At 39.8% G+C, this 26894-nt stretch overlaps 1 protein-coding gene across 13 annotated transcripts in view; it reads right to left on the reverse strand.

Annotated features, from left to right (window-relative positions):
* Positions 1–26894, reverse strand: part of ESR1 (estrogen receptor 1) — a 435454-nt gene that overhangs the window by 239053 nt on the left and 169507 nt on the right. For 9 of the 13 annotated variants that reach the window (XM_050786870.1, XM_050786863.1, XM_050786861.1 and 6 more), the window contains one exon: positions 10555–10751. In XM_050786870.1, the coding sequence (XP_050642827.1) occupies positions 10555–10751 (197 nt within the window). The remainder of the gene's footprint in view (positions 1–10554; positions 10752–26894) is intronic. The other 4 variants (XM_050786871.1, XM_050786866.1, XM_050786865.1 and 1 more) reach the window with 1 other exon arrangement.

The following is a 26894-nucleotide window of genomic DNA, read 5'->3' on the forward strand; positions in this document are numbered from 1 at the left end:
CCTGGGCAATAGAGCAAGACTGCGTCTCTAAATCAATAAATAAATATCATTTTAAAATGAAATCCCTTATTAGTAACTCTGAGGTGTCAAACGCATAAAATAATTAGGAATTTATACTATTTTATGAACTATAATTTATCTTTTATGATGTATAAGGAAAAATATTGTGCACAGCACTTAATGAAATGCCCAAAAGTGATGCAGCCATTCTTTTCAATCATTGCACTTAATACAAAACTTCTTATTTATAAACATAATCTAGCCACCCACCATTGGCTGATAATTTAGAAATTCTCTACTCATTCACTCTGTACTTCCTAATACATGATTTTGAAACTGCCACACTAATCAGAGATAGATGATGCTTATTTGGATAAAATTGAAAATCCACATACTCTTTCTCAAGGAAAACAGAGAGAACAAGTGCTTATTACAGAAATAAATTGTAATTTAATAATTAAGCTGTTTTTTCTTTTGTTCCTTCATTTCTTAGCAACTGAAAAACTGAAATGTCTTTTTATTTCTGCTAAAGGAAAATGGAAACATGAGGAAAATAATAGGAGTGCTTTCCCCACTATATTCTTTTCTCAAGTAAGGCATATCTTTCACTTAAAAAAAAAAAAATCAAATCTGCTCTCTAACCCACACATGAGTGGAAAATTAACAGAGTACCCAGAACAAGTTTTACAAAGCAAATGACAGATTTATGAAATAGATTTTCCTTACATGTTGTTATCTTTCAGCCAAAGAGCCAGGCAAGCAGGTTACAAGATAACCTATATAGTTCTGAAATAGTATAGTATATAGCTTATCATTAGCAACCTACATCTAAAATACTCATTTCTCTCAAGGAGTATCAGAGATACAGGTCATTCTCTTTAAAAGGATATAAAGCTACTGACAGCAGTTCTCTATGGAGAAGAGAGAAGTTTGGTAGAATTAGGCCATGAACCACCATTGTAAGAACAGTGTCAGCACATAATTTTGAGGACTAGTTGATGCCTTTTGAAAATGTGCCCATTAAAACCTATCTATAATTTTTATGGGAAATTATTGCCACTGATAAACGAAGCTTTCTAATGGAACTGTTGATGAGCTTAACAACCATATGTGGGCACAAACTCTACTACTTTAATGGAAATAGTCAATGGCATGACCAGGACAGAACCACTTAGTAGGGAAATTGGAAATTTAATTTCAATCAGATGAACAAAAAATGAAGAAGAATGCTTGAAGTGGTAGCATAAAAAACACCAGCGATTAAAAACATTTGGAACCTTTGCTTACCCTTCAAAGGCATTTGTTGCCATGGTTTTTCAAGACCTCTGAAAGCTTCAGCTGTGTCCACAAAAGCTGCCAAGAAATACGGGTTCTATACTGATTTTATTTGTCAGAGGCATTTTTGTCTTAATTATCTCCAAGATAAAGATTACTTTGGCCAAAGGGAAAGGAAAAAAGAAGAACTACCGTCATTTCACAGGTTGAAAGGCCATGATTTAACTCTTCTGAGCTCTTCTTCAAATGCATGCGTGCACGTGTGCACAAACATATCTAAGTTTCGCAGCATCACATTAACCACTAACAAGCACTTAACACTGGTAATGGGGATGTCATTCTTACATGGAATGAGGTTTTCAGGCCTTGACTTTCATGGTGTGTCCTTCTATTTCTCTGATGAGAAATAGGAGCCAAACACCAAGCAAATTTACCAATACCTGGAGTTAATGCCTTTCTTTCTTTCCTTCCTTCCTTCTCGCTCGCTCTCTTTTTTTTTTTTTTTTTTTTTTTTTTTTTTTGAGACAAGTCTCACTCTGTTGCCAGGCTGGAGTGCACTGGTGCAATCTCGGCTCACTACAACCTCCACCTCCCAGGTTCAAGCGATTCTCCTGCCTCCGCCTCCTGAGTAGCTGGGACTACAGGTGTGCACCACCACGCCTAGCTAATTTTTGTATTTTTAGCAGAGACAGGGTTTCATCATGTTGGCCAGGATGGTCTCAGTCTCTTGACCTCGTGATCTGCCTGCCTCGGCCTCCCAAAGTGCCGGGATTACAGGCGTGAGCCACCGCGCCCGGCCATGCCTTTCTTTTAAAAAGTTTCATTGCAAAGGCTTTCACTTGAAAATTACATGAGAGTTCATATGTGTACACACTAAACCTATGCTGCCCTCAGCCTCCATAGTCATTTCTGTTGCACAATATGTATGTTAACACATGATGGAGAGTAAAAAATGTAAGTAGAAATAAGGGAAGGATTAAGCAAGCTCTGGGTCAGAAAAGGAGGCTATGAACTCCCACAGTATAAATAATCTGCAAAAAAAAAAAAAAAAAAAAAAACCAAAAACAACAAAAACAAAAACAAAAAAACACCCACTTGGTTCTTGTTTGGACATCATAAAAATGCTTATATTTGTTTCTGCGGTTTACTATTTGTACAGCTTAATGTGCTGGTAGCAGCATGTTCTTTCTAAATTGTAGGCTCCCAGAGAGCAGCATTTGGCACTGTAGGACTAACTTATGATTTTCCTGTTTAGAAAGGGCCTTGCACATACACTTTTTATAATAAGAGTGTTTCCTACAAGGTTTGGTAAGATTCAGGGAATGCTTATATTATTATGAAAATCAAGAGGAAGGTTTTAGTTACTTCTCCATTATTAATAATGTGCAACCTTCAAGAAGTATTCAGACCATTCTTTTCATCAAGTTTCTTTAAAATTAATTGAGGAAATTAATTCAAATCCCCAACCCTGGAATATCTGCAGAGAGCTGATTCTGTTTCTGTGGCTGCTGGATAATTCCATCTGGACATCCAGCTATCGTCTCAAACGCAGCATGTCTAGAATTGAACTTATCCTACTCCCCGATGACTGGTCTTCCTCTTTGTGTCCAAGTCATTCATTTCTCAGTTCATTCAGTCTATGTCTGAACCTCTTTAACTCCTTTCTCTCCTGGATAACCCATATTTAATCATCTTCAAGCAATGTATACCCTTTCATTATAATATCCTTTATTCTATTCCCTTTTCCATTTCACAAATACCAAAAAGTCCAGATTTTTAGTACATCTAAACTAGTTGAATATCAGCCAAATTGGTCTTCATGCTTTGATTCCCTCCCTTCTCTGGTCCCTTCTGTATGTCTCTGCCAGATTAATCTGCATTAAAGACTCTTTCATCATTCCTCTCCCATGTTGAAAAAGTATAATGTTTTCATGTTGCTAAAGCACACAAACTGATCCTAATTTCCATTTAGTCTTTTATTTATTTATTGAGTGACTCTGAGAATATTGGGCCCTTACCTTTAAGGAGTTTAGAGTCAGTATGGGACCGAACATGGACAATCAAATATACGCAATATGATGGAATAAAGTAATACTGAGGTCCCAGGAGAGAGAGAACTTCTGCATTATCTTCAGAGGTTTAACAGCAGTCGCTTTTGATTAGGATTAGAAGAATTTTCACAGGTAAATCTGGAAAGAAATTCCCAGCAAAGAAATGGAATCATCATATTTGTAGAAGAACAAGTAATTCAGTGTGTCTGGAGTGCCTATTTCAGAAGTAGAAACAGTGACTTTAAAATGACTAGAAAAATAGGCTAGAACAAGATTGTGGCAGTCCTTGAATGCTTGTTTAAGGATCATTCCACGGGCTATGGAGGTCATTAAACGATCTTGTACCGAGTATTGACATGATCAGTGATTTGCTTTATGACCACTAATAGAGTGGCAATGTGCAGAATGTCTCGCAAGAAGAAAAAAGAAATAAACAAACGGCTTAGATGAAGGAGAAGGCAAATGGAAACAATAAATTATTGCAAGCATCCTGGTGAAAGGTAACGCAGCTAACTCAGCAATGGTAAGTGGATGAAAATGCATTTAAGAGATAGACTCAACAGAGCTATGCAAGAGCTCTGGAAATGTCAGAGGCAGAGGCTGCAATAAGAAACGATGGAAATAACTAACTCCCTGGTTTGAAGTATGGATGCCGGAGGGAGTGGCGAGGGAACTGACACATACAGCAGGCAGAAGGAGGGGCTGGTGGCAGAGGGAAACACAGGGGAGTCACTGAGAAATCAGGCTGGGGCAGGAGTCAGGAGCAAGGTTTGGGAGATATTAGTGCAGCTGTAACACTTTAGGCCCCAAATATTATGTTATTATATTAGTTTCCTAGGCACAAGCAATCTTTAGTGTTTCTCTTCTCTCTCCTCTCTCTCTCTCCCTCCCGCTCTCTCTCTCTTCTCTCTCTCTCTCTCTCTCCTCTCTCTCCTATCTCTCTCTCTCTGTCATCATATGACATTCTCTTCTCTGTGTCTGTGTCCAAATTTTCTTATTATTCTAAGGATATCAGTCACATTAGATTAAGGGCCCATATACTGAAGTATATACTGGAAATATACTCTAGGTTACACCACAGTATAACTTCATCTTAATTAATTACACCTGCAATGATGTTATTTCCAAATAGGGTCACATTCTGAGGCACTGAGGGTTAGGACTTCCACATATCTTTCTGGGAGACACAATTCAGCCTGTATCAGACACATATATATGTGTGTGTGTGTGTGTGTGTGTGTGTGTATATATATATATATATATATATATATATATATATATATATATATATATATATGATTCCCTAGGAAACAAGGTGGAAAAAGAAGGATGAAGGTGGAAAAAGAAGGATCTCAGCTTGATTGAAGACAGGAACCTGGAAAATGCCCACTTTAGAGGGCTGAAGAGCGAAACAGAAGGAGAGGACAACAAGCCATGTGTTCTCTCAAGGCTGGCTTACTCAATTTCTCAATACTATTTCACATTTCTGGAATTCTCTTCCAAACTACTATTTATTTGCATGCTTATATCAGATGTACCACTTGCATTAACACTTCTCTTACCAGCCTAACCCACTGACATTTCTTCCTTCTCTGAGAGTCTCTAGCAGTTTTTATCTATTATTATTATTATTATTATTATTATTACTACTACTACTTTTGAGATGAAGTCAAGTCTCACTCTGTCGCCCAGGCTGGAGTGCAGTAGCGGAATCTCGGCTCACTGTAACCTCTGCCTCCCGGGTTCAAGCAATTCTCCTGCCTCAGCCTCCTGAGTGGCTGGGATTACAGGCGCACGCCATCACACCTGTCTAGTTTTTGTAGTTTTAGTAGAGACAGGGTTTCACCATGTTGGTCAGGCTGCTCTTGAATTCCTGACCTCGTAATCCACCCAGCTCGGCCTCCCAAAGTGTTGGGATTACAGGCATGAGCCAACACGCCTGGCCATCTATCATGATTTTGACCCTTTGCCATATTCTAGTATTTAGCAGGGATGTGCCCAACATGACTAAAAGCACTGGAACTATAGCAATAAACAATTCTGACCAGAAATCAGTTGTCACTGAGTTTACATCCAAGTTTGTGTGGTACCTAATGCAGACAGACAATAATCAAACAAATGAATAAATAGAAAAACTTCAAAAGATTTTGAGAGCCGTAAAGAGAAGTAGGAGTAGTATTACTCATGGAAGGGTAATTGGAGAAGGCCTCTCTGAGAAAGTGACTTTGGGCAGAGTCTGAATGACAAGAAACCAGCCAAGTAAAGATCTGGGTATTCCAAGCAAAGAAAAAAAAAGCCAGTGTGCCTGGAATACAGTGAGTAGGGGAGAAGGAACAAGAGTGAGAATGTGTCAAATGTTTCCAGCTGCAGAAGGAAAATTTTTCTCTTGAGAGTAAGATTTACACTAAGAGCTGTAAACTCCAGACCATAGGATCGGATTAATATATCTAAAATATCTCCCCTGATGTTGTATGGAAACTGAATTGTAGAAGAGCAAGTGTGGAAATACAGAGGCCAAAGGGTTAGGATCCCAACTGTATCTCTGAAAAGATAAAACAGCTACGTGATGGAAGGGCAGCCTCCACTTCTACCCCGTTCTCTAACCTTTTCCAGACATAGGGGCACACATCAAGCCAGAAGGTGACCAGACACAAATGTGAAAATAAATGTAAGAACTAATCTACTTTGAGTGAACAAGAGTGAGTCCCCAAGCCCAAAAGAACTAAGATCTCTTTTAACAGAGCTCTACAAAGCAGATGAAGCCAGCCAAATGGGCGAGTTCTTTAGCAAATAAGTGCCTGCTTACCGGCCGCAGCTGTTAAAGGAGCTATCCAGGGTGCTGGACTGTCTCACCCTGAAACTTTCTAAGGCCTGGTGGATCAGGCTCTCAGTTATACTTGTAGGACTTAAGGTCCCCGCTGCACTGACCCATAACCAGACTCTACCCTGATACCATGTCTTACTGGCCAAAGATCACCTGTAAGTCAACACCCGCCTGGGCCACGTCTGTCTGATCCGATGAGCAGCTTCTGTTGGCACCTTATAAAAATAATATAAAATGGCAACATAGCTAGTGGTATATAGGTAGGCCTGAGCCCCCTCTGTGCCACACAACCTTCTGAAATAATAATGAAAGAGAAGCAGTGAGCTCAGTGGAGTCCTTTTTCCTTGAAATAATACTCAAAGGTAGTATCTGGCTGCTGAAGCTACAACCAGATCTGCTTATATAACTCATCCCAGAGACTCTGTCTAAAGCACATCTTAAGGAACACTACTTCTCTGCCTGCAATGATTAATAAATTCATAAAATATCCAATTTCGCCGCTTCTGACTTAAATAGCATCCTTCACTTTGCTTTTTAAAAAGAATGCGTTTCACTGGAGGCCATTACTCAATCTCTTAAGTAATCAAGTTTGTACACTAAGTAGTGGATGAAAATTTGTATGCTTTCAAGCCAAACACTTTACCTCTTCAACCAAAACACTTAGAACACGAGAATAATCTGATGTACACTCATTTCTAGCTCTCTTCTTAAGTAACAAGGAAAACAGGGAGAGCTGCGGCATCTTCAGAACTTCCCACCTACGTGTCAGACCCTTCACCATCCTTAAATGTGTTTGAGGGGCAGTGTGATTTATAAAGAGTCACAGACAATTTCAGCAAAAACTTTTTAGATCCAAGTTATCAAGACTATGATGAGAAAGCAGAACTAGAAACCCTTAAACTCGCTCTGGTATTTCCCTTTTATACACACAAACAAATCAAATACATGGAAATGCTTTTAAAGTATAAAGGAAATCAATTACTTGGTTTTTACACAGTCTAGAATTAAATCCATGGCCCAGAAATGTCTTTGTTTAACAGTACATTAATTATGTTAATTTTTATGCAAAGAATTCCCCAGGCTCTGCCTTTCTTCCTGGTCTTCACTCATGGACTCATTCACATGGCTGAACATGCATTCCCTCCTTCTTCACCATGCTCCCTTGACTCACCCTCCAGATTTAATCAGGAAACCTCTGAGAGCCAGACTCAACAACCACCAGGACTGAGTGGAGTTTGGATCCTATAAGATGCTGCCTTCACCTCTATCTTGGCACCATCATCTAATTGCTGGTTCATTAGTCTGTATCCCCCTTTACCTCACTAGTTTTATGAGGGTAGGCCCAGGTTTTTCTATCATTGCATTTCCAGTGTCTTGCACAGGGCTTTGCTAGTAATGCTAGTCAATGAATAAATGAATGAATGAAGAACTGAATGGTTTTAAATTTCCTCCCTATATCTAAAAGTTAATAAGTCTGCCTTCTTTTTAGACTTCTTCCAGAACTTTGGACTCAACATTCATTCCATTTTAAAAACCTAAGATAAGTGACTTCACACTATGACATAAGAAGTTTCTGAAACCAAGTGGGAATTGCATTTTTATATGCTAAAGTTTCAGTAAAATTCTGCTAGCTGGTCTGTGTATACAAGACGGAGATAAGAGTTTGTTATTGTTGTTTTTGTTTTGTTTGTTTTTTGAGACGGAGTCTCACTCTGTCACCAGACTGGAGTGCAGTGGTGCGATCTTGGCTCACTGCAACCTCCGCCTCCCAGGTTCAAGCAATTATCCTGCCTCAGTCTCCCAAGTAGCTGGGACTACAGGTGTGCACCACCACGCTCAGCTAATTTTTGTATTTTTAGTAGAGATGGGATTTCACCACGTTGGCCAGGATGGTCTTGATCTCCTGACCTTGTGATCTGCTCACCGCAGCCTCACAAAGTGCTGGGATTACAAGCCTGAGCCACTAAGCCAGCCGAGATATTTGTTTTTAACTATGAAAGAGTAAGCAGAAATTTTTCAAAATATTTGAACTTGAGATAATGCCATACCAATGAAATATCTCACATTATATTCATTGATTTTTATAAATATATGCTGAATAAAAAGATGCAAAAAAATTGTGAGAGTATTGCCATTGTTTCTCGGAGGAAGATCATTTCCACTTTCAATCTTAATAATTTTAATTTATAACTGATATTTTCATTTCTTACATCCCTCTATTGTTTTCCTTATCTTTGTCATACAGGTAGGACTTTATCAATACTGACGTACTTTCTGATTGTATCATGAGAACAAGTACATTTACTTCCCCAAATAAATTTCCTAAATAAATTCTAAATTTTGTGGGATTATGGATTATGTCTTACACTTTTTTTATTATTTCTCTCAGAACATCTAATCAGGTGTAGAGTAAGTTCTCAGTAAAACGTGAATAATCAAAACTTTAGATTTAAAAATCCCCTATTCTCTTCCATAAATAAAGGTATTTAGATCAGAAAAATAAACATTAAAATCAGGGACCAGCCATGGGCCAGGGCTGGTCTGTTACCTATTTTGATAAATAAAGTTTTATTAGCACATAATCACTTCCATGTGTTTACAGGTTCCCTTACAGGCTATAATCCAGTTAAGTAGCTGCAACAGAGACTTGTATGGCCCTTGTAAAGCCTAAAATAGTTATTATCTGGCTCTGTACAGAAAAACTTTGCCCACCACTGCTTCAAATCATTTTTACTGATGAGGAAACAGTCTCAGATCAATCCATCCAATTGTGCAGTTAGACCTATCTACTAACCATACCTCTGTCAGATGCTCTTTCACTGCCAAATTAAATGCTTGGTAAAAACAATGATAGTTTAGATTATATAAAATCAAATAAACAGTAAAACCACAAATTAAGAGAGTTGTCAAAAGACCTCTAAGGGCTTATACTAACCTAAATCAAAATATAAATGTCATTTTTTCTGAATTAAAATAGCATCATCTAATAGAAGTAAATAGACTGTGTGCATATATATATTTATTTATTTATGTTTAGAAAAATAGTAATAAATATACTAACTTACATTTAGAATTTATGTATATATACACACACAGACAAAGATTACTATTGAGAATATCATTAATTTTATAAAAATACCAACAAAAAAGTTCATGTGTCTTAGAGCAGAGTTCTAAAAGATGTTAAAAGCAATGTGTTGAAGAAAATGCTTTTAAAACAGACCATGCTGACCTCACATGCTACTCGATTAAGATATGAACAGCTTTTTAAAAAAAAAAAAAAAAGAGTCCCACTGGCAATGGAAGGAAAAATAAATATTATGTACCATCCCCCAGCTTTCATCCCATATCAGGGCAGGAAAGAGCTATCACAGAAAGTCCATGAGAATAATTTCTTGGATCAATGCTTATTAACTTAGCGGACTCTGGTTTTCAACAAGTTACTTAAATCTGGGTTTTTATAGAAGGAATCACATGAAAACCCCAACAGAAATATTATTGGTGTTTATATACTAACCTTCACTTAAGCTGAAAAGGTAAAGAATAAGAAGAGAGAAAAATGGCCCACACTTAAGATAAAAAATGAATTCGGTTAGCCTAAGCTGCTGTCAGATCTCTGTTCCTGTCAGATAAAAGATATTTAGCATAGGTATTTTAGGCAGTAAAAATGAGTAGTGTTTCCCCAGGGTATCCTATTATAATGCAATAATAGAGACACTTCTGGAGTAGAAATAATGTATAGCTGACAGTATATTAGCTACAATTGGTAAACTATAGACAAGAAAAGGATGGAGGCAGGCAGGAAAATGAAATGCTACAGGTAGATACTTAATAACTGTTTGGTAAAGATGATATCTCTCCCATTACAAGACACCAGGCACTGAGTCAGCTCATAGCAAAACGTCCTGCCATCCACTGAGACAAGAAAGAGATGGAAGAGAGGAAGGGGAGAACAAGCCAAACTAGAACAAAACAGAATATTTGCCTGGACAAGGCCAGAGTAGAGAGATAATTATGCATGGACAACTAGCAGCATATACCAGATCATACAGGCCAGGTTGCCTACCAAACATGAATGTCCATCTGGCATTCCCCAATCAGGGCACAGACATTTCTTTTTTCCTCAGAGATCCAGCTAGTGGAATTCCTCTGTAGAGTTGCTCAAGACTGTTTGAGTTTTGCCAAAAGAAGGAAGCAGAATTACACAGCCTCAGCTGCCCTGGCATGTGTCAACTCCTTCTCCTGAGATCCTGTCTCTTCTCCACGTTTCCACCAAAGATAGTAGTGGACCTACTAGGGATTCGTGTTTTGTACAAATGGCTGACTCTATGTCTTCCTTCCTCAGTCGCTTTGGCTCTTAGGATCTGCTCATAGGATCAAAAATAGAAGTCGTTTTCAACACACTATTACCTTGAATACTTCTCTTGAAGAAGGCCTTGCAGCCCTCACAGGACCAGACTCCATAATGGTAGCCTGAAGCATAGTCATTGCACACTGCACAGTAGCGAGTCTCCTTGGCAGATTCCATAGCCATACTTCCCTTGTCATTGGTACTGGCCAATCTCTCTCTGCCACCCTGGCGTCGATTATCTGAATTTGGCCTGGGGGGAAAAAAACAGTAAATCCATTAACATTAGAAAAGCAAAACATGCACTCTCTGGGAGATGCAGCAGATCCACTTTATCCTGACATTTTGAAATAATGAATCATAATGTAAGCTAATCTTTCATTACCTCTTGCCGTCTGTTGCAACAAAAGGTGTTGCCTATTATATTAACCTTGAGGGGAAATTGTTTATTGCAAACTTGCTTTAAAAACATACTACCTGCACCAGAATATGTTACCTAGAAAAATGACAAAATGAAATTAGCTGGTCTCTAATAGACTTAATGTTTTTGCAGGAATTTACAATTATTTCAGAACCATTAGGGACCAGTGCTCATTCCAACTCTAGACCACACTCAGGGTCTTTCGGAAACAGAGACAAAGCATAAAACGGCTGAGACATTTGGAACTCAGGTGAACTGATGAACAACACGGAACACGTGTCAAAAAAAAAAAAACAATTCAAATTTTTATGTCATTGCCACATAACCCTGGATATCAGTTTTTATAACTTGAATCTGTAATTTGAAAATACTGTTCTTCGATATTCAAAACTCCTCTTTAGGAACATGTAGAGACTGAGCATGGTGGTTCGTGCCTGGAATCCCAGCACTTTGGGAGGCCAAAGCAGGAGAATTGCTTAAGGCCTGGAGTTTGAGCCCAGCCTGCACGATATAGCAAGACTCCATCTCTATATAAATGCTTTTTAAAAAAATTAGCTGAGAATGGTGATGTGCGACTGTAATCCTAGGTACTTGGAAGGCTGAGGTGGGAGGATCACTTGAGCCCAGGATGTCGAGGCTGCAGTAGGCTATGATCGATCATGCCAACTTTAGCCTGCGTGACAATCAGAGGAACACAGAAAAAAAAAATGTAGAAAGAGAGACAATCAGAGGAACACAGAAAGGAAACTGAAAATGAGCGGCAAGAAAATTCTAGGAAAACCAAGAAAATAAGGAAGTAAAATGCTTTAAGAAAGTAGAAAACTTTACGGAGAGGATGATCAAGGATGGCAAATAGGGCAGAGAAGTCCAACAAAGCAAAGACTGGTTAAGTGAATTCAGACCTGACAAAGCAGACTCTTAGCAGGGAGTTTCCTTAGACAGGTACAGGCACAAGCCAAACTCCAGCAGACGGAATGTAAGGAGATGAAAATGAGGGAAGGCATTCCTTTGAGAACTTGGAGAATAGGAAAGATACAGATAGGGTGGCAGCTGAAGAATATAAGACCCAAGAAAATGAATTGTTTAGAATGAAGAGACTTGAGAAGGCCTTGTGTAGACTGAAGGGCATGGGCCAGGAGAAAGGGAATGGTTGAAAGCACAAAGAAGAAGACAAAAGAATAAAGCCAAGAAGGAAACTAGAGCAATTGGGATTAAAAACACAGGTAAAAGAAACTGCCTCAATGAAGACAACTTGAAGAAGACCGGAAGGAAGGAGGTTAGGAAACTAGAGGAAGATGAGTTTGCATCTCTCACCTGACCAGGCATAGGAGTAGATGTTATATTGGCCCAGGACTTGGCAGGCATGTGCAATCAAATAAAGGTGGGATAAGAGCCTAGCACAGCGCCTGGTATGTAGTTGGCACTCCACAATATATTTAAATGAATGGAGAGAGTGTTCAAAGTTGTATAAGAAAGAAAGGTAAGCAGACATTGAAAGTACAGATGGAGTGGAGGTTCTTGTGAAAATTTTCAAAAACATGAAAATCCTAAGATGAGCTAAAGTCAATTGATGTTAGCCCTTCCAGGGTCTCTTGGCAAAGGAAGCTCAAGCTTCCTGCTACCATTCCCCACCCAAATACCCAGACCACACTGACTTTCACTGGTCCTCTCTTCACAAGTCCTATCTTTCCTTTTAGCCCAAATAGTATAACCTCTCCCTGCCTTCTCGCTCATTATTATGGTTCACAATTTTGTGGTAGTGGTTCTCAAACTACATTTGCCATAATATTCACAAAATATTGGCTCCTTGGGCTGAGTACGTCTGACTTTGCCAATTTTTTTCCGTTCTAAATAACTTAGTTCTGAGGTTGGCAGCCTCAAATAGGAATTCTTTATTTTTTAATGTTCTTTAGAGAGCACTGGCTCACAGTTTTCAATTCTAGTTCGTATTCTGTTACCCATCTCTTTCCATTTCACCACCATGCTGTCGAACCCACCCTCATCAGCCTCAAATCTTTTTATTGTTTGTTTACTAATAACTTATGCATGATTCAAGTCAGTAGGAAGCAGCTATGAATATCTAACTGTAGAAGCTTAGTGCCTTTGGGGGTGGGAGTAGATATTTAGCAAGTATGAAACTGATGGATTCAATGTCTTATAAGCCTTATTAATTGCTGTATCTAGCTCAGTGCCCAGCACATAGCAAGCATTCAATACGTTTGTTGAAGGAATGAAGGAATGAGTGAGTCAACAGTATATGCATGGCCAGAAGTTCCAATGTGTCAAGTATCTTCCCACTCAGCCCTACATAATAAAATGCTATATTTTTTAAATCGTGGTAAGATATATATAACACAAAATTTACCATCATAACCACGTCTAAGTGTTCATCAATTCAATCGTGTTAGATATACTCACATCATCATGCAACCAATCTTCAGAACACTTTCATTTCACAAAACTGAAACTCCATACCCATTAAACAGTAATTCCCCATTTTCTCCTTCCCCTGTCTCCTTCTACTTTTGTTCTCTGTAAATCTGGCAATTCTAGATACCTCATTAAGTAGAACCCTACTTTTGCTTTTTGTGTCTGGCATATTTCAATTAGGATAATGTCCTGAAGGTCCATGAAGTGACTAATATGCCATTGTCTGTATATACTACACAGATTGTTTATCCGTTCATCCATCTAGAGGCATCTGGATTGTTTCTACTTTTTCGCTATTGTGAATAATGTTGCTATAACTATGGGTATAAAAATATTTCTTTAAGACTCAGATTTTTAATTCTTTTAGATATATATCCAGAAGTAGACTTACTGGATCATATGATAATTCTATTTTGATTTTTTGAGGAACCACCAGTGTTCCCACAGTGGCGGCACCATTTTACTTTCTCATCAACAAGGCATAAGGTTTCTATTTGCTCTATATCCTCTCCAATACTTACTCTCTTCTTGTTCTAATTTAGTAGCCTTCCTTATGAGTGTGAGGGGAATACTGCATTTTTATGTCACCTTTTGTCTGAAAACCTCTCTTACCAGCCACTCCTAATCCGCATAAACTTGAATTAACATCCCTGTTCTGAACTCTCTAGAAGGATTTTTTTACTTCTCTTCTGCTACTTACTATATTAATCTTCAATTGATTAATTCTCATTTCCATTACTACCTGCAAAGTTCCTTGTGTCTTATTCATCTTTAAAATGCCATATGCTTAGAGCATAGTGCCTCACTTGGAATAGGGACTCAACAATATTGATATCAAATAAATTAATCAATGACTGAATCATAAACTTATAGTTTTCACAATGGAGGTAGAATATGTAAATATTATTTTCATAAATATTGGCAAAAGATTTAACAGCGAGAGCCCATTTTCCTCAGAAATAGCAAAGATGTATGCTGTCAGCAAAATGCCATTCATCTACATTTTATCTCTAAGATGACCCCCAGCTTACTGAAAATCAACTGCAGACTTTGGGCATGGAAATAGAAGGCATCTAAAGAAGATGGGGAAACCACACGGGCTGCATTGACTACCCATAAAGCAACTTTTTTAGCCAACTTAGAAATCCATGTAAATAGTGTTGTCAATTATCATTTTGGCCCAGACTTACTCCATAAAGACTTTCAAAATGTTATTTAAAAAAAAAAAAAAAAAATATATATATATATATATATATATATATATATATATATATATAAAACTAGATCAAGCTAAAAGGCAAGTGCCATCTTCCTCTGGGCTCCAAGACCCTGTGGCACGCTGAAATAATATTCACATTGAGTATCCATCAGACCAAGATACCATAACTTCCTCTAGACAGAGAGCTGTGTCCTCAGAATACAGACTAACACAGCCCAACCATGGACAGCAGGAAGGAACAGACTGGGAGGTGTCCATGTCTGGGCTCAAACCTGGCCATAAGAGTGGGTCAGCCACCAACCTGGGCTTCTCTGAGTACCTATGGCTAGATCAGTCCCAGCGGATAGGCCTAGGTACAGGTCTCCACCTTATCTCTTCCTGCTGCTCTCTACCTGGCCTTGGCCCACTGCACCTGTCATAGACCTGGCATTTTTAGCCTCACAGCTCTTTAGTAGAAAGTGCCTATACCATGACTAAGTCCATCCTTCTTCTGTTCCCTCAGCCTCAAAGGCCCTTTGTTTTTCTGTATTATCATAGAACCAAAATGAATGTCTCTCACTGGGCACATTGGCTCATGCCTGCAGTCCCAGCTACTCAGGAGGCTGGGACAGAAGGACCACTTGAGCCCAGGCATTCAAGGCTGCAATGAGCTATGAATGCACCACTGCATTCCAGCCTGGGAGACAGAGTGAGAGTCTGTCTCTAAAAAATACATAAAATAAATTTTAAAAATTTATTTAAAAGACTCTTATTTTCCTTTTTTAAAAGACTCAAATGTTTCAGGGTCTGCCTTCCCAAGGGGAGACTTCACAAATCTTAACTGAGCCTTACCCCTTTATTATAAGTGAAGGTTTATCTACTTCTTTAGCAAAATCACTAAGCTACCTCCTTCCTTGTAAAATTCTTATCTTTTTCTCATTGACTTGTCACCAAACCTGTACCGTTTCTCATCTTGGGCACTTTCTCTTAAGACTCAGATAGGAAGCTGACTGGTTTACCAAGCTACACATTAAGACATTAGATGTCCTTCAGCCTAACAGATGCCTGTAAAGATTCTCTGGAAAGAAGTGGGGCTGAAGCTCGAATGAGAAATGAATGCATCTATGACAATGCATTATAGCCATGAAGCACCACGTGTAGCTAAGGAACGAAGAATAGCAGAAAAAAGGATGCCCAGAAGCATAAGAGATCATATAAAAAAGACACAAGACCACTGCATCTATGGAAATAGGAAGCTTAACTGCCTTGATCTAGTTCTGTTTTCATTACTTCAATTGACTACTAAATATTTTTAAATGAAAGCACCATTGATATTACATTTTCAACATAATTAAGAGGGATGTCTGGGCTAGGCGTAGTGGCTCACGTCTGTAATCCCAGCACTTGGGGAGGCCGAAGCAGGTGAATCATGAGGTCAGGAGTTCAAGACCAGCCTGGCTGAGATGGTGAAGCCCTGTCTCTGGTAAAAATACAAAAATAAGCCAGGCATGGTGGCAGGCGCCTGTAATCCCAGCTACTCGAGAGGCTGAGGCAGAGAATTGCTTGGACTCAGGAGGCGGAGGTTGCAGTGAGCCTCTATCATGCCACTGCACTCCAGCCTGGGTGAAAAAAAAAAAGAGGGATGTCTGAAGGTATTCATATTGGGTCCAGAGAATAGACCCTCTAGGACCAAGTAGAAACAGAGCATAATAAAAACTATTGGCCAATAAAATTTTCATTAATCAAAGGAAAAGTTTAAAGCTCAATGTAATCAAATACTGTTGTTTTTCCAACCACAAATAATGATACCAGCTATCCAAAAGCATTATTCCCCTGATTAGCCAAGCAGTTTTAAAAATTCAAGAAGCCTTGGTTTTTAAAGGAAATATTTTTGTAAAGCCAAATTTAAAGAACCAACAGATAGATGTCCACTCCCTAGAAACGTGGTTTAATTCAGTTCTAGTGCAACACTTCATAAGGCTCCCTCACCAAATCAAGTCCCCAAAGCTATGTACACTCAAAATTCCCTATACTTGTTTTTCATGGCACATACTACAATTTCCAGTCCTGTATTTGGGTGATTATTAACAAACGTATGTTCCCCCAGTAAACAGTAAACTCCAAGAAGGTGAGAATCATGTCTCACTTGCTCCCAATTTTAACCATACACAGTAGATTCTTGATATAGTTTGGCTGCGTCCCCACCTAAATCTTATCTTGAATTGCAGCTTCCATAATTCCCACATGTCCTGGGGGGACCTAGTGGGAGGTAACTAAATCATGGTGGCAGGTTTTTTCTGTGCTATTCTCACAATAGTGAATAACTCTCATGAGATCAAATGGTTTTATAAGGGCAGTTCCCTTGCACACACTCTCTTGCCTGCCACCATGTAAGACGTGACTTTGCTCCTCCTTTGCTTTATGCCATGATTGTGAGAGCTCCCCAGCCACGTGGAATTGTGAGTCCATTAAATCTCTTTTTCTTTATAATTTACCCAGTCTTGGGTATGTCTTTATTAGCAGCAGGAGAACAGATTAATACAGTCCTTAATAAATATTTGCTAAATACACCTCGTACATCTAACTCATTACCAAATTTCATCAAGTATTTCTTCAAAGCACTCTGCCTACCCTTCTTTGAATTCCTTGTTTTTTCATTTGTGTCTGAGAGACCAATAATACTCCATATTTGAATTACTAGAATTACTCTCTTGTCTCCAGTCATTCCTCAAACTCATCCTGCAAGCCACTGCCCAAAGAATTGTCACAAAGTACAACGTTCTCCTTTGAATACCTTGTCATTTCATGTATGTGTGACCACTGTCTTTTCTTTGGATCATAAACCTGTTTGAGAATGTAACAAAAACACTGAAACTATCTTTTCCAGAAAATACACATAAAACTCTCAAACTTCTGCCTATAGTCTGGGAGAGATAAACCGGGAGACTCAAGTTTTTTTAAAAAATCAACATTATACAGACTTAAGTCCAAATTCTTGAATTCCTTGCACCAACTAGCATTGGTCTCTTTGTAGTTCCCTAAGCAAAATGTTATGGAATTCACCTCTGAGAAACTGCTCACACTACACTTGCCCACATATTCATTGCTTCCTGTCACCTTCACACATTTCATCTCTCCTGGAAAACCAAGCTCTAGTTCCACACAATTTATACGACTTATCTTAAGTATTACAGTTCACAGGGCTTCGACTTCGCATTCTTAGATCACGTAACACCTTCCCCACATCTCATGGCATCTAGTTAGACACTAGCTTCTATGTGTGGCAACCACTCCATTTCCGTTCCCTTTGCAGTATTATCTTTCCCCAGCAGGCTCCTAAAAGCCAGTGTTCCTCAGGGCTCTGTCTTCAGCCCTCTGCCATTCTCAGATGACATTTGCCCTTTGTGGAATCTCTGCCACACCCAACTCCTATCCCACACCCCTCCCCTGGACTTCAGACCTATGTGCTAAATACCCACTCTGCACCTCCACATGAAGAAACCAAAGAACCCTCAAACTCAATGCATGCAAAACTAAAATAAATATCTTTCCCAGAAAGCCCACTCCTACTCCTGCACTCCCATTATGCCCCTATGATCCAGCAGAGGCATTCCAGCATGCTGTTCCCTGTGCCTAGAACACCCTTCCTCTCCCCTGAAAAATTCCTGTTTATCCTCCCATTCTCAGCTTAAACTGCATTTCCTCCAGGGAGCTTTGCTGGCTCCTGGGGTTAAGTCACGGATCCCAAACTCTCCCTGTTATAGTAGAGATCTTTTCACTCCCCTAACTCAAAGCCCTCAGCAGCTTCTCACCACAACAAGAGTAAAGCTCAAGTCCTTCCGTGATCTGGAAAGCCCCGCACGACTGCCTGCACCTTCACCCTCACCTGCCCACCCTCCTTCCCTTGCTCCCCAAGTTCCAGGTGCTACTACAGCTGTCCGGCTTTCTCACGCCCTGTCTGGCTTTCTAACACCATTCTAAACGAGTCTATTACTTTCCCTACTCTTATACTGGTTTGTTTTCTTTCTTTCTTTTTTTTTTTTAATTATACTTTAAGTTCTTGGATACCTGTGCAGAACGTACAGGTTTGTTACATAGGTGTATACATGTACCATGGTGGTTTGCTGCACCCATCAACCCCTCATCTACATTAGGTATTTCTCCTAATGCTATCACTCCCCTAGCCCTCAACCCCCCGACGGTCCCAGGTGTGTGATGTTCACCTCCCTGTGTCCGTGTGTTCTCATTATTCAACTTCCACTTATGAGTGAGAACATGTGGTGTGTAGTTTTCTGTTCCTGTGTTAGTTTGCTGAGAATGATGGTTTCCAGCTTCACCCATGTCCCTGCAAAGGACATGAACTCATCCTTTTTTATGGCTACATAGTATTCCATGGTATTTATGTGCCACATTTTCGTTATCCAGTCTACCATTGATGGGTATTTGGGTTGGTTCCAAGTCTTTGCTATTGTGAACAATGCTGCAATAAACATACCATGCGCATGTGTCTTTTTAGTAGAATGATTTATAATCCTTTGGGTATATACCCAGTAATGGGATTGCTGGATCAAATGGTATGTCTGGTTCTAGATCCTTGAGGAATCGTCACACTGTCTTCCACAATGGTTGAACTAATTTACACTCCCGCCAACAGTGTAAAAGCGTTCTCATTTCTCCACATCCTCTCCAGCATCAGTTGTTTCCTGACTTTTTAATGATCACCATTCTAACTGGCGTGAGATGGTATGTCACTGTGGTTTTGATTTGCATTTCTCTAATGACCAGTGATGATGAGCTTTTTTTCATATGTTTGTTGGCTGCATAAATGGTTTGTTTTCTTTACAGCACTCACCACTCCCCAACATCAAGCCAAGCCAGATTTTAATGTGTTTATTATTGTCTGTCTTGCCCAGTGAAATGTAGGCTTCATTTCCTCCAGTACCTTGAAGACATCTTGGCATAGAAATAATTGTTGAATCAACATATGCATAAGTAAATGACTGGTGCAATGGGCAAATCCTTTGCAGTGCTCTTCTCTGCCTTACCTATATACCATGACCTCCACTGTGGCAGGGACTGTGGTGACCTCACTTGCCATGGCCTCCCAGCTTATTCTTAGTGTCTGATACACAGTTCGATGATTAATAAATATTTGCCATCTAAGTGAGTGTGCGGACATGGTGAGTCCTCTGCCAATCCTCCCAACTCCATCCCTGCCACACCTCCACATTGCAAACCTCCCACACTGCAGCAAGAGCCAAGCAGGGTTCTACCATGAAAAATGGACCTTCGTGTCTCCTCCACGGCTACCCTAAGGCTTCAGAATCTTCTTTAGATGGTGGGCCCCAGAAAAGTAGCTTTAGCTTTGGTTATAGACTACAGATTTTGCTTATAATCTTAGGGCATTCACAGGTCTCTTGAAGTCCATGAATGTCCCACCCAAAAGACTTCAGAGTAAGACTCACTGGCCTACAGGATAAATGCAGTCTCCTTAGCATCAGCCCATTGTGACCTGGCCACGGTCTGCCTCTCCAGCCCTGCCCTTCCCTGTGATGGGTAATCTTATGTGTCACTCTGCCCTGACCAAGTTAGTACATCTCTAGCCTTCACTCATGCTCCTTTCTATATTGGTCGAAAGGCAAAAACCTCCTAAGTGACAATTACCCCTTCTCAGGTAGCAGCCAAAAAGAAAGTTAATTGTTTCTCATCAGAATCTGCATGTGGCCCCAGAGCATCATGCATAGAACTATTCTGGAGTCCTTATCATCATCATATAACTATGTGTCCACTGTGCATCTCCAGAAAAGAGATCCTATTGTAGCCATCTTTGCTTCTCAGTTTCCACCACGATACTAACAATAGCAGTCATTCAACAGATGGTTGTGGAATGACTAAAATTCTGTGTTCTGTATGCCTTGCCTTCCCAACTAAGCTTTTCAAGAGTAAGCATGCTGTATTATAAGTATTTATATAACACCCACACACAGAGACGCATAAAGCACCTGGAATCGCACTTTTCAGACAGAAAATACCCAATAAATACTTACCGAATAAATTAATCAATAGAGAATTAAGAACCATTTTGCAAGAAGCATAGCTGAGTCTGTTGCTCTGACAAAATAATGTATTCAGGTAATGAGAAGCCAGTTATCAATGCTTGTGTGTGTGCCAACATCTGAGTCAATCTACATGTTGTTTCCTGTGTACCTCTCTCTGCTTTAAATATCACTATGGACGGACAGAAGTTGGAGGCAATTTGTGTCTGTGACCAGAACATGCCTCCTGGATATTTCTAATTGCTATGCAATTTTGTATTTATTTCTTTTGTATCTATTTATTTTCCACAAAAGTAAATGTATGTTCTTAAAAAGAATTGACAAGAAGGACTCTATTTAAAATGATAGAGTCTGGAGAAGAAAATCTTGATCCTCCTTTTTACAAAAGTTCAAGGTAAATGAGCCTGGGCCAGGTCTGGGCAAACCCTAACCACGAGGTAGCTACGTTCTGGGATAGGCAGGTCAAAAATTGTTTCCTGCACGAAAAAACAGATCCTCCCAACTTTTTGTGAATTACTCTAGCTCTTTTATATTGTTTATCTGAAAACTTAACATATCTATCTCTTATCTCATATTATCTACTTAGTAATACAATATTTATTTAATTTTCTTTGTAATCATTGTGTCTTTTAGTTAATAAGCCAAGGCAGGTAATGCTTGTCCCTCAAAAGTACAGAAGAAAATTTCTTCCAAAAAATGATTGGCGATATATGCGGTTCAAAGAAGCTCCACGAAATCATCTAGGGAGAAGTTATGGCTGCTATTTCAGCTTCTGTACAAAGATTAGACCACAACTTCGACTTCTGGAAAACCCGGCACAACCTTTGGTCTAATAAAGTAAAAGGGGCTGGCCAAGCAGGTGAGCAGGTTTTCATACTGAATTGATGGTTGTGGCAGGCACTATTTTAAGCGTTTTACATGGATTAATTCATTTAACCCTTGAAAGTATTCCACGCAGTACTATTACAACACCCGTTGTTTCAGAAATAGTAACCAAGGTAACCAAGGCACAGAGGAATTAGGCCACTCACCAAAGTTGTAAAATCAGAAAACAGGGAGTCAAGGATCCAGGCAGTCTGACCCCAGAGCCCAGGCTCCCAGAAGAGAGCAGCATCCTTGGGAGCTCACCCAAAGGGCTCACAAACCAAGGGCAAAGTATTTCACATCTGGAAACAAAGTCATTACCTCAGATCTCATCCTTAAACCCAGAAATACTAAATCCCATTAGAAATCACCTGCAATTATCCGGGCATGGTAGCTCACACCTGTAAGCTCACTGCTTTGGAAGGCTGAGGTGGGAGGAATGCTTCAGCCCAAGAGTTAGAGACCAGCCTGGGCAACATAGTGAGACCCCAACTCCACAAAAAAATTAAAAATTAGCCAGGTCTGGTGTGCACCTATAATTCTAGCTACTCAGGAGGTTGAGGTGGGAGGACTGCTTGAGCCCAGGAGGTCGAGGCTGCAGTGAGCTGTGACTGTGCCACTGCACTCCAGCCTGGGTGACAGAGAGAGAACCTGTCTCAAAAAAAAAAAAAAAAAAGAGAGAGAGATTGTCTGCAATTATTTATTGTAAGGACAGCAATACTTTTTTGAGGGAAAATGCTAATTTAACTTGTAATGCAAAGGTTGAGAACTCTGCTGAGTTCCATGAAAACAGAGTTAATGGAGCCGACAGTCATACAAGAGAATGGCTTGATGAAAGTTTGAATGTTTCCTAAAAATATGATTACAGATAATACCTAGTTTAACTCACAAATAGAAAATGATGCATCATTAATGCTCTTATATACAAGTTCTGAAATTCTTTATGCACAAAGAACATTAGCATTCACCATTCAAAATTTAAGGCTCTCTGTAAAATGTCAAGAGGCTTTCCCACTCACTCAAGAAAAATGTCTTCACCCCAAAATACAAGCAAGTGTTGATTTTTCATGCTAATGGGAAACAAGAATAGCCTGGCAAAAGTTCCCTAAAAACCCATTTAGTCTGTATCTTTTTATCTTTTTTCAGTTACTAATGTGTAACCAAATGACCTAAGCTGAGTTTCATCACCTCTCCTTTCTTTATTCTTACCAATCTGTTTCAAGTGCTAATGAATGGTGAGGTCTGGGAGCCCAAAGATACAAGAGAGAAGGTATATGGATGATAGAAAAAAGGTAAGTCAAGAGAGAGAGAGAGAGCTGCAGTTTGACACCACATCTTTTTTTAAAGCCTGGCTTCCAGTCTGATTTCCACAGAAAGCATGCCACTGTATTAGGAGATAATAACTTGATTTACCTGCAGAATTACTAAGAAATTCATTCATTTATTCAACAGCATTGAGTGAGCATCTAACTGAGACCACCCAGGGAAAGTACTGGGAAAAGGGACAGATACAAATGGAGGAGAAGAAAAGGGGGAAGCCTAAAAGAAAGGAGCCCAGAAGGAAGAGAAGGCATCCAACCTCCGCCTTGGAAAGCTGACAGCTCAAGGCAGAAGAGTTTGGCCCTTGGGAAATGCACTACAAGAGTCGTAAACTGCTGACTAACACAAAGGCACAGAACTCCAAATATAAAAACACACCTGCTTGCACACTGGTCCCTGGCCTGCTTTTGAATGTGATCTATAAATCATTTCATTTATGATCTATCCAAAAGATAGGACCAATATGTCATCACATAAAATTCCACACACACATGTCCAGAATTGCAAATGGAAATTTTTACTACAAAAATTATTTGGGAATCTGTGTGTCATTAGGGATCACATTGCTGTCAATGTGATAAATTTCAGGAAAAAGTAAGAAGAGCAGAGTATTGTGATGAAAGATCTAGACTGAGTCATACTCTTAAGTTCTGAACAGAAAGCCACCAATAACAATTGCATGCTTTAAACAAGTCACTAAACCTCTCTGGACCTCAGTATCTTCATCCGTAAAATGAGAAATTACAACTATGTTTGCTACATTCCCCATCTGGCTCTACAACTGTGTGACCATGATTCTAGCCCTTGCCTCCAACCAACAATAACATCTGTAGCCAGCTAGAATTTCTTCACTGCATCCAAGAGGGCACAGCCCATTTTTCAAACTCTTTCCTTAGAGAAATAAAATGGATAAAAGACGAGATGGGAAGGGGTGGTAGCCCTGCATTTAAGTCTTCTTAGCACTCTCATGACCAAGTAATGATGACAAATGGCCATTTCATCAGAGGAAGCTGTCAGTGATAAAAATCACTTTTCTAAAATGAGGCATGAGAAAACAGACAGAGAAAGGAAACTAAAGGAAAGGAAGGAACAGAGAGACAAAGAAAAGGGGGGAAACACTTCTGTATACCTAACATATTTCTAAGTTCAATGAACTCTATCAATAATGATGAAGGTGGGAACTTGACTAGAAGAAAAAAGAGCTGAGATATCAAAGACAAAGTAAACATAATTCATCTATTATGACATCGCCCAGGTTAGCACACATGGTTGGAAAGAGTCCCATAGCAAATGAGTGATTCTGGAATAAAAGAGACGTTGGATATGATGTAAAATTAAGAGAGGTTCTTTTTTCCACAGAATAACTACAACAGTGGCAAGGCCGAATTCTTCAACATAATCACCCACCAGAACTTGTGACACCTCTGATTAGGTGCTAAGGGATCTCTTTGATGTGAAAGTTCAAACTAAATCTTCTGGATTACTCTTCCTTGACTTTCCTATCCACCCTACAGTGAGGTCAAAGAGCACCCTATCCTTTTGCTGCTCAAGTAACAAAGGAAAACAGTCTTGCTTACTTTTTTTTTTTTTTTTTTTTGAGACGGAGTCTCGCTCTGTCCCCCTGACTGGAGCGCAGTGGTGCCATCTCAGCTCACTGCAAGCTCCGCCTCCCGGGTTCACGCCATTCTCCTGCCTCAGCCTCCTGAGTAGCTGGGACTACAGGCGCCCGCCACTGCGCCCGGCTAATTTTTTGTATTTTTAGTAGAGACGGGGTTTCACTGTGGTCTCGATCTCCTGACCTTGTGATCCGCCCGCCTCGGCCTCCCAAAGTGCTGGGATTACAGGCATAAGCCACCGCGCCTGGCCTTGCTTACTTTTAAGAAGACATAGCAGAGCCTTCTGCAGTGCAGTTTGCAGACAAAGTCATCTGGAGACTCCAGGAACACATGCTGGGAAACGTACGGAGTTGCAGTTACACGGATGTCATGGTGAGAGAAGATTGGGTTGATATGTGTGATATGCCTTACCAAGGCAGTGATTCTATGATTTGTTTGGAGTTTTGGAGTTTGGACATGCTATTACGACCTCTTTGACTTAGAGTAATACCTACAAATTGTTCTCTGGAACACTTTAACCTCTTCCTCCAGATTCATCTCCTTCTGCTCCTTCACCCTCCTTCCATGTACTTTGCAGTCCAGCAACGAATTACATGACATTCCCAAATCTGCCATGCCTGTGCTTATCCTTAAGCCTTGGCTCATGTTTCTTTCCCTGCCAAGAATAACCTTTTCTAGCCCTTTCAAGTCTAGAGAAATCTTCATCACGTTGACTTAACTTTCATTCTGCTACCTCTCTTCTTTGTACCTCTACCTTCTCAGCCCTCATCACACTGCAATAAAACCTAAGTTACACAGGTTTTATACTTGTTAGACTATGCTGTTATACCTGTGAGCAGCATCTAATAAATAGGAGGCAGCCAATACATCATTTGAATGTACTTAAGTTGAATTTGATTCAAATGAATTATGTGGAACTCATTCCGTGATATCCCCGAAAATAATTAAAAATACCTTGAGAGGTCAGTAAATCAGTCCTAATATGTGCCCAGTTACCTGCACAAAGTTCCCATAGGCAACAAAAGACAATAGAGCAAAATGAATTTCAATTTTGGATAAGTCCCTTCCAGTTTACTAGGATTTTCTAAACCAGTATCTAAGGGACTTGAGACCAAGTTACATAATATGCAAATAATTCTGTGTCATTTTCCTCATTTGAAAATAAGAATAACAGCATTTTCTCTATCTGGAGAGATGATGACATTGTATAACATTTACGAAAAGAAGTTAAAACTCATGAAGCCAGACGCTTGATGTTAATCTTTAACACCGGCTTTGAAGTGCATCCATAGTAGTCTTTCAGTAAATGGACTATGCTGCAAAGGCTCTTAATTACCATGCAATACTTGACTCCTCTCTCATGTCACATCCAACCCGTCAGGAAATCTCATCAGCTCAACCTTCAAAGTGCGAATCAATACAAACTCTTGATATTTAAAGACATAGTGTTAACTTTTAAAATATAATGGTATCATAGTTGGGCTTTTAAAAATAGTCCTCATCCTTTGGAAGTGTATACGGAAATATTTACAAATGAAACATCATAGTTGAAGCTGCGCGATGTGTACATGAAGGATCATCATGCTCTTCCACTTCTGTAAAAGTTTGAAAATGTTCACAATAGAATGTCAGATCAGGTCATTCCTCTTTCAAACCTTTAACTCGATTTTCGACTCACTCAGAGTAAAAGCCAGAGTCCTGAGGATGCTGTCCCCCACGTTCGTCTTCTTAGCCATCTCCAACTTCTTTTTTTTCATTCTTTTTTCTTTCTTTCTTTTTTTGAGACAGGGTCTCACTCTGTCACCCTGATATGATCTCAGCTCACTGCAACCTCCAACTCCTGGACTCAAGTGATCCTCCCATCTCAGCCTCCCAAGTAATTGGGACTACAGATGCACACTACCACATCCGACTGATTTTCTTTGTATTTTTTTGGAGAGATGGGGTCTCACCATGTTGCCCAGGCTGGTCTCAAGCTCCTGGGCTCAGGTTATCCATCTGCCTCAGCCTCCCAAAGTGTTGGAATTACAGGTGTGAGTCACCACGCTCGGCACCTCCAACTTCTTACTCCGTTCCAGCCATGCTGGCCTCTGTACCTCAAAGACACCAGGGATGTTCCCACATCAGGGCCTTTTCCCTGCTATGCCCTCAGCCTAAAATGCTTTTCACCAGGATATCCTCATGGTACTATTCCCTCCCCTATTCAAGACTGCTTAAATGTCACCTGTGTAATGGAAACTTTCCTAATTTGTCCCATCAGACAAATTGATCAATTGTTCACTGATCTATTCCCAGTTCTGATAACAGTACCTGGCATAGAATAGATGGTCAATGAATCTGTATTGAATGAATAAATGAGCAAACTGGGTCAGCCACCCCATGAAGCTAGCTGGAGGTTTTACAACATCAACAGAGAGATGTAAGAGCACGGGAGACGAGCCACCGTGATCACTGTAAACCAGGCTGCCAAACTGATTTCAATTACTGCTTA

This window comes from Macaca thibetana, chromosome 4 (genome assembly GCF_024542745.1).
Source record: "Macaca thibetana thibetana isolate TM-01 chromosome 4, ASM2454274v1, whole genome shotgun sequence".
Lineage (NCBI taxonomy): Eukaryota > Metazoa > Chordata > Mammalia > Primates > Cercopithecidae > Macaca > Macaca thibetana.